Here is an 11,393-nt window from a genome sequence, read left to right on the forward strand (position 1 = left end):
GGCTGGATGGAGGGCAGTCTGTGCCTGTGCCCTGCAGCTGAGTGAGCCTCTGGGCCAGGCTAACCCAGACATTCTCCTGAGAGAAAGCCAACCTGGGACAGCATCTCTCACACAATCTTACAGAACCCATGCTGTTTGGGAACAAGCTCCTGGTTACATTTTGAATTCTCTAATATTAGAACCCTTGATGTACTGAACTTCATTTCCTCTGCTTATGTCTGATTCCCAAGATGATTTGAATATTAGCTGATTCTTGTCTTCTGTGTGTGTGTGTTTGTGTGTGTGTTTGTGCGCGTGCATGTGCACAGGCACACATAATACTGGACCTGGGAACTCCCCCTTAGCTTTTTCACTCAAGGCTGGTGCTCTACCACTTGAGCCACACTTCCACTTCTGGGTTTTTGGTGGTTAATTGGAGTTCTGTCCTGAACAGAATGATGTAACAAATACCTAAACTATGGGCAGAGTCTTCTAATGGAGCAAGTTGGGAGCTAGGACTTCAAAAGAACTGCAGGAAAAGACTAAGCTGCCCCAAACAGACATATTTTGGATCCAAGTTGTGCCTAGGGAACTAGCTCTACCTTCCAGCATTTACTGAGTAGTTATTGGAGTTTCACAGACTTCTTGCCCTGACTGGCTTTGAACCAATTATCTTCAGATCTCAGCCTCCTGAGTAGCTAGGATAACAGGCGTGAGCCACTAGGGCCTGGTTGGTTATTTTCAAGATACAATTTTTTTTGTTTGATTTGGTCCATCGTGGGGGCTTGTACTTTGGGCCTAGGTGATGTCCCTCAGCTCTTCAGCTCAAGGCAAGTGCTCTACCACTTGAGCCACAGCACCACTTCTGGTTTTCTGGTGGTTAATTGGACATAAGAGTCTCACAGACTTTCCTGCCTGGGCTGGCTTTGAACTGCAATCCTCAGATCTCAGCCTCTTGAATAGCTAGGATTATAGACATGAGCTACCGGCACCCAGCTTACATATGTATTGAAATTTGTGCATGTTTGTGTGGTGCCAGACACTAAACCCAGGGCGGTATGCAGGTTAAGGAAGTATTCTACCACTTAGCTACAGCCCCAGACCTGTACTTTTATTGTTGTTGGTGGTGGTTACGGGTCTTGAACTCTGGGCCTGGGTGCTGTCCCTGAGCTCTTCAGCTCAAGGCTTGCACTCTACCACTTGAGCCACAGTGCCACTTCTGGTGTTCTGGTTGGTTAATTGGACTTTCCTGTCCAGGCTGCCTTTGAACCTCAATCCTCAGATCTCAGCCTCCTGAGTAGCTAGGATTATAGGCATGAACCATCACCACCTGGCACATATTTTTTAACTCTAAAGGTTCAACCAAAGGTCAGGAGTTCAAAATGCACTGTAAACTTAAATTCTTCCCCTTCTTTCTGCAAAAACACTAAAAGGTCCAATATGATTCTTGATTCCTTCCTCTCAATTACAGTCATGTGTACAGAATTGGGCTAATCATAATTCTGAATAGAATTCAATTCATTATAACTCCTAATTCCTGACAGACTTTCATCATTAGTCCACACTTGGTCTGCTCTTGTTTGTTTAGTAATACAATTCCTTACTTTTAATAAGGTCATGAGCATTGCCCCTTGAGGAGTTATGATAGTCTCACACTTAACCAGAGAGAACACTTAACCTCTGCCAGAAATGGTAATAGAGAAAGGAATCCCACATTATCACATCCTTTAATCCTTCTGGGCTTTTGTGGTTTAGTAGAGACTCATTATCTCTACAACACAAATGTTGCAGAACAGCTGATAACATGCATGTTTACATAGTCTCATTTGACTTTAAATATTTTGGCAGCTGTGAAAATCTTAGATGGGGTTCTTGGAAAGTTCAACAGTCTTGTCCAATGCAGAAACAATGTGCCAAATGTCCATACTTCTTGTATCAAGAAGAAAAACAGATTAATCAGCTCAGAAGCATGATATTCTATGCCAAAAATGTTCTTAATAAAAAGAAATGTTCCAGTGGAAAGACTATTGGGTACAGTTGGGCAGAAGGTGAATTAAGTTGGGACTGTAGAGCAAGTATAAACTACAAAGTTCTTCCTGCTTCAGGAAGCAGTGTAAATATAAGAAGTAGCAGCAGAACTTTATTTTCCTGAGAAAAAAAGTTGCCTCGGCATTAGATCTAAATAAACATCACTCAGGACATGCAAATGCTCAAAACAGACATGAAAAAAAGGTTCAACGTCAGTAAAAGCTAATCAAATCCACTGTGAGTGATCACCTCACTTCAGAAAGAATGATTACTATCAAAACATGGCTAGCCAGGTGCTGGTGGCTCATCCCTATAATCCTAGCAACTCAGGAGGCTGAGATCTGAGGATTATGGTTCAAAGCCAGCCCAGGCAGGAAAGTCCTTTTTTAAAAAAAAAATTAATATATATTTTTTTATTTAAAGATACTGTACAGAGGGGTTACAGTTACATTAACAAGATAAGTCCATTTCCTATCGAACATTATTACCCCTCCTTTGTTTTTCCCCTACCATCCCTTTCCTCCCTACCTCCCCAAGTCCTCCCTCCCTCAAAGTTGTAAAGTTCATTTTCAACATAGTGTCTTGTACATCTCATTGCTCAATGGGTCATCCTGTATCCTTATTTCAGCATTTTGTTATTTCCCTTTCCCTCCCCAACTTAGAAAAATGTATATACAAGATGTAGGACACTAGAATCAAATACAACAGGAGTGACAACGGGAGTTATACCATGAGGGAAGAACATACAAAGAAACAAAAATAAAATCAAATAGTACATTAAAAAGAACAGCAAAAAAGATAAAATGTCTTGTGTCCCTATCTTGGGGTTCATTTCATTTAGCATCAGCTTATATGGTCATATATACACAGCTTTTTTTTGCCAGTCGTGGGGCCTGAACTCTGGGCCTGGGCACTGTCCCTCAGCTCTTCAGGTGAAGGCTAGCGCTCTACCACTTGAGCCACAGCCCCACTTCTGGTCTTTTCTGCTTATGTGGTGCTGAGGAATCAAACCCAGGGCCTCATGCATGCAAGGCAAGCACTCTACCACTGAGCCACCTTCCTAGCCCTTCCTTTAGACTCATCGTAGGCTGGTAGAGTGCTTGCATAGCACACATGAAGCCCTGGGTTTGATTCCTCAGTACCACATAAACAGAAAAAGCCAGAAGTCACCCTGTGGCTTCAAGTGGTAGAATGTTAGCCTTGAGCAAAAGAAGCTCAGGGAAACAACCCAGATTCTGAGTCCAAGCCCAAAACTGACAAAAAAAAACAAAAAGGAAGGTAATTAGTCTCCAAAGACTCCAAATATTGAAAAATAAATGCCAATCTGGGAACTCCTCTGGCAGGGAATGTGGCTTAGTGTAGTAGAGTACATGCCAACCATGCATAAGGCCCAGGTTTGATTCCTCAGTAACTCAAACAAAAAAAATTTTTTGGTTGTTTGTGAGGCTTGAACTCTAGGCCTGGGCACTGTCTCTCAGCAGTTCAGCTCAAGACTAGTACTCTACCACCTGAGCCACAGTGCCACTTCCGGCTTTTTCTGCTTATGTGGTGCTGAGGAATTGAACCCAGGGCCTCATGCATGCAAGGCAAGCACTCTACCACTTCCAGCCCCAATAATTTATTTTTATTTATTTAGTTACTTATTTTTTTGGTTGGTGTGGGGCTTGAACTCTGGGCTTGGGCGCTTTCCCTGCGCTCTTCAGCTCAAGGTGAGCTCTCTACCACTTGAGCCACAGTGCTACTTCCAGTTTTCTAATGGTTTATTGGAGATAAGAGTCTCACAGACTTTCTTGCCTGAGCTGGCTTTGAACTGAGATCCTCAGATCTTAGCCTCCGGAGTATCTAGGATTAAGGTGTGAGCCACCAGCACCTAGCTTCAGCTTTCTCTTTCAGGTTTGTGGATATATATATCCAGTCCTGGGGTTTGAACTCAGGGCCTGGGCACTGTCCCTCAGCTTCTTTTGCTCAAGCCTAGCACTGTACCACAGGAGCCACAGTGCCACTTCTGGCTTTTTCTGCTTATGTGATACTGAAGAATCAAACCCAGGGCTTCATGCATGCTAGACAAGCACTCCACCACTGAGCCACATTCCCAGCCCTGTGGATTTATATTTTTGAGGGGATGGAGATGGAACCCAGGAGCTCAAATACGCTAGAGATCCACTGCCGAGCTATAGCCCCAGTCCTCACACTTCACTTTTTTTTTTTGTCAGTTGTGGAGCTTGAACTCTGGGCATGGACAGTGGTAAAAGACCACTTTTACCAAACTGGTCTTTGAAGTGTTTCTGGGCTTGGCTTTTGTGCTCTGACTCTTCTCTTGCTCACAGATCCTGCCTGCAAGCACATGTAACCACAACCTCATTCCCACCCCATTCTAGATTCCTGCTCAGTTCATTGAACAATTTTAGCATTTGCCTCTTGGAACAAGCTTGGATAAGGAATTTTGTTTTGGAAATTGAATTTAAGGTTACTTGTAGCGCCACGTGGAGAAACACAGAAGGAATTGGAAATAATGAACGGGGACTCAAGAACGAGACCACTGGGAAATCACAGCCATTTTATCAGCAAACAGGCTGCAATAGAAGCCCATTGAGTGGAGGAACGGGATCAGCCTTCATCAGTGGGCCCTGTCGGTGATCCACTGAGACTGTGAGTCCTGCTCTGCATACCTGTCTGAGTCCTAAGTAGAGCCACAAGTTTCATGAGACCATTCGTCAACAACATTCCTAAGTGGGAATAGGTTAAGGTCTCCAGGAGGAGGGAGGAGCCTGCAATAAAACCCCAAGCTCTGGGGATTCGAGTCTATGGTGGAGAAGGGTATGGAACATGTTAGAATTCCACTTCCATGTGAAGCACATGGTGTTCTAATTAGAATTGGGCAACAAGTCCCTCAAATCTGCTGACTCAGACATCACTGCCCAGAATTGTATTAAAAAATAGCATTTTTAGGCCAAGAAACTCAAATGCAGTAGTCCCAGTCAAAAATCTGATTTTTCCCCCTATTTCTACCTTACAAATAAGGGAACAGCTTCCCCAGCCACACTGCGCCCTGCTCTGATTAAAAAAAAAAAAAAACTCCTTGTAGTTTTACCATGCTGGGTATATTAGCACCTGAGAGATTACAGGTGACAACTTGCAAGATGTAAAGGTTTGGAGTTGAACAGACCCACGGTGAAAGAGATCTAGGAACACTGCCAGCTTTTCTGTATTACTACAAGGGCTTAGAAAACAGATTTGTGGTTCACATTTTATCTTGTCTTCTTCAAAATGGTCACTTTAGAGATAGAGACAAAAAGAGAAGAAAGTATTTCTTCCCAGTGTGTATATACTCTGAAACCCTTTCAAAAGCCACAAATGTGTATGAAACAAATTCTTCAGTCACATGGATTCAACCACAGCATTCTTCCCAACTAGCACTAAGGCAAGCCAAGAATAATCCAGCCAAGCCAACTTGCATGTAAGAAAACTATAACCTCTACTGTTCTGGGAAACCCCAAAACATTACTTATACATGTATCTTGGTTTCTACAAAAACCCTTTCAGTATTGGGCAAAGAAGAAAGCCACGAATTAACAATTCCAGAGAGCACAAGGACTGTGGAAGCAGGGTGCTAGACACAAGTCTGTTCCTCAACAAACTGTGCCTCATAAAACCTTAATACCTGTGAAACTTTTTGGTTTGGTTTTGTCATGGGGCTTGTGGGTGCTGACACTGAGGCTTTTTTTTTGGGGGGGGTCCAGTCGTGGGGCCTGGGCCCTGTCCCTCAGCTCTTCAGCTCAAGGCCAGCACTCTACCACTTGAGCTAAAGCGCCACTTGCGGCTTTTTTCGTTTTGCTTATGTGGTGCTGAGGAATCGAACCCAGGGCCTCATGCATGCAAGGCAAGCACTCTACCACTGAGCCACCTTCCCAGCCCAACACTGAGGCTTTTTGTTCAAGGCTAGGCACTCTACTACTGGAGGCACACCTCCATTTCCAGCTTTTTGAAGATAAGGTAATTGTAGATAAGAGTCTCACAAACTTTCTTACCCAGGCTGGCTTTGAACTGCAATCTTCAGATCTTGGCCTCCTGAGTAGTAAGGATTCCAGGCATGAGCCACCTGTGCCTGGCTAATATGAAACACTTTAGAAACGTAAGAGGTACCTCATAAATGAATATATATGCACACGTAACTAATAGGTAAAAAATATTTTTTGGTCTGAGACTGGAACTTGAACTCAATAACTGACACTTCTGCTCAGTGACTAGTGCTGTACCAATTGACCCACCTCCAACCCTGAAATATATTCTATTATATTAATCAATAAAATCAATTAAAATTATAAAGAAATACTTCCATTATGCTAGAAGTTTAAACTCTTCTCCTTTTCAAATTAACAACATATGGGCTGGGAAGGTGGCTCAGTGGTAGAGTGCTTGCCTTGCATGCCTGAGGCCCTGGGTTCGATTCCCCAGCACCACATAAGCAAAAAGAAAAAAAAGCCAGAAGTGGCGCTGTGGCTCAAGTGGTAGAGCACTAGCCTCGAGCTGAAGGGCTGAGGGACAGTGCCCAGGCCCAGAGTTCAGGCCCCACGACCAGACCAAAAAAAAAAAAAAAAAATAAATAAATAAATAAATTAACAACATATGGGCTGGGAAGGTGGCTCAGTGGTAGAGTGCTTGCCTTGCATGCCTGAGGCCCTGGGTTCGATTCCCCAGCACCACATAAGCAAAAAGAAAAAAGCTGGAAGTGGCACTGTGGCTCAAGTGGTAGCGTGCTAGCCTTGAGTTGAAGAGCTGAGGGACAGCGCCCAGGCCCAGAGTTCAGGCCCCACGACCGGACCCAAAAAAAAAAAAGAAAGGAAGTTGGCTCAGTGGTAGAGCGCTTGCCTTGCATGCCTGAGGCCCTGGGTTCGATTCCTCAGCACCACATAAGCAAAAAGAAAAAAGCTGGAAGTGGCACTGTGGCTCAAGTGGTAGCGTGCTAGCCTTGAGTTGAAGAGCTGAGGGACAGCGCCCAGGCCCAGAGTTCAGGCCCCACGACCGGACCCAAAAAAAAAAGAGCTAGGAAGTTGGCTCAGTGGTAGAACGCTTGCCTTGCATGCCTGAGGCCCTGGTTTCGATTCCTCAGCACCACATAAGCAAAAAGAAAAAAGCCGGAAGTGGCGCTGTGGTTCAAGTGGTAGAGTGCTAGCCTTGAGCTGAAGAGCTGAGGGACAGTGCCCAGGCTCAGAGCTCAGGCCCCACGACCAGACCAAAACAAAAAACAAAAAAACAAAACCTGTTTAAAAAGCATGTCCACAACAGGAAACTGCTTAAAGGTTGGATACAAAATTGTGTGTATAAAGGTGGAATGGTAACTTATGCAGCCTTACTTTTGTTTAACTAAAGGCAGAGAAGAAGAGGAGTACATTAAAACACTAAGAATGGTATTATCTGGAGATAGCATTAACAGGTGGCTTTTAGTTTTAAAAGTATTTCACAGCCGGGCACTGGTGGTTCAGGCCTATAATCCTAGCTACTCAGGAGGCTGAAATCTGAGGATCGCAATTCAAAGCCAGCCGGGGCAGGGGCAGGGAAGTCCGTGAGACTCTTATCTCCTATAAACCACTCAAAAAACTGGAAGTGGCGCTGTGGCTCAAGAGTGCTCGCCTTGAGCTGAAGAGCGCAGGGACAGCACCCAAGCCCAGAGTTCAAGTCCCACAACCGACCAAAAAAAAAAAAAAGTGTTTCATAGTGAACTTATATATTAGCTTATGTTGGTTATGCAGAGGGATTTCATTGTTCCATTTCCACACATACATACAATGTCTATCACTCTCATTTCTTATCATTCTCCCTGTCCCTTTCCAAAAACAATCTCAACAAGTTTCAATGATGAATATATATGTACACGTACACACACACACACACACACACACACACACACACACACACACACACACACGTTATTTATTTATTTATTTTTGGTCAATTGTGGAGTTTGAACTCAGGGCCTGGTACTATCCCTGAGCCTCTTTGTGCTCAAGACTAGCACTCTACTACTTGAGCCACAGCCACACTTCAGAGTAGTTAATTGGAGATAAAAGTCTCAGGGAGACTTTTCTGCCCAAGCTGGCTTCAAACCATGATCCTCAGATCTTAGCCTCCTGAGTAGCTACAGTTATAGGCATAAGCCACCAGTAACCGGCTTGAACTCATATTTTTATAACAAACATGACTATATGAAAAGCATAAAAATATAGATGATTTAAAAATAAAACATTTGCTTTCATCTATGATGGTTTACAGTAGACAGCTCTTCTTATAGTGGTACTAATGATGAACTGAAAAAGAGAGAACATGATTCCAAAGAATCTACATGGAAGGGAACCTTTTAAAGTTAGCAGAAATCTAAAGTACATCACATCCATTATGCTGAGGGTTCAAAAGTATTTTTTTAATTTATCAACCACTATCAGAAACCTTAAAAATAACTCAGATCCTAACCAGGCAGGTGGCTTATGCCTATAATTCTAGCTGCTCAGGAGGCTGAGATCTGAGAATCATAGTTCAAAGCTAGTCTGGGGGAGGAAAGTCCATGAGACTTATCTCCAAATAACTACCAGAAAACCAAAGTGGAGGTATGGCTCAATTTTTTTTTCTAGTTTTTTTTTTCCTTAATATGAAAAAAAAAAGCTCAGAGACAGTGCCCAGACCGCAAGTTCAAGTCCTATGACCCGATACATATAAAATTTCTCAGATCCTTTGATCGGTTAGGTACAAAACTTTATGTAATGTACATACAATCAGAAGCACCCACACTGATGAGCTTCATTCACTTATTCTGTACACTTATCCACTCTAGAAACAGCAGTGTGAATAAGTATCATGAAATAAATGTTTTTGTCAATTGAAAGCATTAAAAAAAAGATAAAGAGGACTGGGAAGTTGGCTCAGTGGTAGAGCGCTTGCCTTGCATGCCTGAAGCCCTGGGTTCCATTCCTCAGCACCACATAAGCAGAGGACTGGGAAGTTGGCTCAGTGGTAGAGCGCTTGCCTTGCATGCCTGAGGCCCTGGGTTCGATTCCTCAGCACCACATAAGCAAAAAGAAAAAAGCCGGAAGTGGCGCTGTGGCTCAAGTGGTAGAGCACTAGCCTTGAGCTGAAGAGCTGAGGGACAGCGCCCAGGCCCAGAGTTCAGGCCCCACGACCGGAACCCCCCCCCAAAAAAAACAAAACAGAAACAAAACAAAGACTTAAATATGAATGTATAAGATATGACTTGAAGGTCTAGGAATGTGGCTTCGTGGTAAAGCGCTTGCCGAGCATTCAATTCCTCAGCATCACATACACAGAAAAAGCTGGAAGTGATATTGTGGTAGAAAACTAGCCTTGAACAAAAAGAAGCTAAGGGCTAGTGCCCAGGCCCTGAATTCAAGCCCCAGGACTGGAAAAAAAAAGTCTGACTTGAAGGAAACCTAGATGGGAAGGTATTTATTGGATTAGTTCTTTGAGCTTGCAGCATTTTTTTTTTTTTTTTTGGTTGGCTGTGGTACTGTCCTGGGCTCTTTTGCTCAAGGCTAGTGCTCTACTACCTACAACCACAGTGCTACTTATGGTTTTCTGGTGATTAACTGGAGATAAGAGTCTCATAGACTTTTCTGTCCAGGCTGGCTTTGAAGCATGATCCTCAGATCTTAGCCTCCTGAGTGGCTAGTATTACAGGTATAAGCCACCAGCACTCAGCTTATAGCACTTTCTGAAGTAGTATTTTATAAAGTTGTCAGCTTAATGCACTAGAAACAAATCTGTAATTTCACTGTACTAGCAACTCTCCCCCATGACAGGCAGTATTGTAACTGTTCATTCTTCTCAGGTAGTTAATATCTAGCCTTCAGAGATCAAGACATGATACTCATCTAACCAAAGCAGTCATTAGTTTTAAAGAAAAGAGGAAACGAGGTCACTAACAACTCTAGTATTTTTGTACAGGTGCAGCTGTGGGCACAAGTTCCTATCAGTGCGACCCCATAACTCTTAGCAGGAGTTGAGTTATTCTTCCAACGTAGACTTTGAAAAAGAGAGCATTCTACAAGCACAGCTATTTTAATTTTAAATAATCTTCTGGTCCTAGAAGAGGAGACAGACTCAGGCTGAGCTAAGCAGGCACTCGGGGAACCTCACTCACCCGTCTGGTGTTCTCTAGGATCTTGGGGTCGGGCTTCCCATAGTTGGGTGGGTTGGCATACGGGTCATAGCCGAGCTTGGCGAGCATGGGGGCGATCACTGCCATGTCTTGTAGCACATCCCCGGGGATCTTCCCCACCCACTTGGACAGCGCTCCCACGTTGACGGGCTTGATGACCTGGTCTGTGGACCGCTCCACTCTGAGAAGAACAATGCCAAGAAATTGTTACTAATTTTTTTTAGAGTATTAAAAACATTAAAAATTCTTTTTGATAACTTCAAAAGATATAATTGTCAGATTGTTAACTGCCCCCCTCCAAAATAAAAGCCAAAGTGGAGCTATAGTTCAAACAGTAGAGCACAAGCCTTGAGTACAAAAACTCAGGGACAAAACCAAGCCCTGAGTTCAATCCCCAGGACCTGCTCCCCCCAAAAATATGATCTGATGGATGATGGATGAGTAGAGGGAGGGACAGAAAGAAAGATATGTGAGAAAGCAAATGTAACATCATGTTAATTGTAGGACTGAGCTGTTGAGGAAGTTTTTCAGTTCTGGTGTATGTTTGAAATCTTCATAATTACATACTGGGGGGAAACAAGCCACCTATAAACCACAATTTACTCATGATCCTTCTGCCTTGGTCTTCCAAGTGCTGGGATTACTGTTGTGTGCCACCATATCAATTGTAAATAGAGTGTTACTACAACACAGTCATGATGTTTGTTTCTGTGCAGACTGAGACTGTTTTTGCTCTACGACAACAATCTCTGCAATCTCTGCAGAAATAATATGGCCTGCAAAGCCAAAAAGTATGATCTGATCCTTTACAGTTTTCAATCCTTCTTTAAAAGAATAGTTATTAGAGGGAAATAGGCCTGTTTCAGATAACATATTCTTATTCTCTCCACAATGACCTGCAAATGAAGCACACTAAATCTCCCCACATCCTCCAGTCTTTCCAGAAATTATGCAACAGGGCTGGGAATGTGGCTTAGTGGCAGAGTGCTTGCCTAGCATGCATGAAGCCCTGGTTTGATTCCTCAGTACCACATAGACAGAAAAAGCTAGAAGTGAAACCGTGGGGGGCCGGGAAGGTGGCTCAGTGGTAAAGCGCTTGCCTTGCATGCCTGAGGCCCTAGGTTCGATTCCTCAGCACCACATAAGCAAAAAGAAAAAAGCTGGAAGTGGCGCTGTGGCTCAAGTGGTAGAGCGCTAGCCTTGAGCTGAAGAGCTGAGG

General features: G+C 43.6%; 1 protein-coding gene across 1 annotated transcript in view; it reads right to left on the reverse strand.

The window, feature by feature from the left end:
* Positions 1 to 11,393, reverse strand: part of Tpst1 (tyrosylprotein sulfotransferase 1) — a 47,299-nt gene that overhangs the window by 4,749 nt on the left and 31,157 nt on the right. The window contains exon 3 of the mRNA XM_013033182.1: positions 10,157 to 10,355. Within this exon, the coding sequence (XP_012888636.1) occupies positions 10,157 to 10,355 (199 nt within the window). The remainder of the gene's footprint in view (positions 1 to 10,156; positions 10,356 to 11,393) is intronic.

The sequence above is a fragment of the Dipodomys ordii genome, unplaced genomic scaffold (assembly GCF_000151885.1).
Source record: "Dipodomys ordii isolate 6190 unplaced genomic scaffold, Dord_2.0 Scaffold164, whole genome shotgun sequence".
In the NCBI taxonomy this organism is placed as follows: Eukaryota; Metazoa; Chordata; class Mammalia; order Rodentia; family Heteromyidae; genus Dipodomys; species Dipodomys ordii.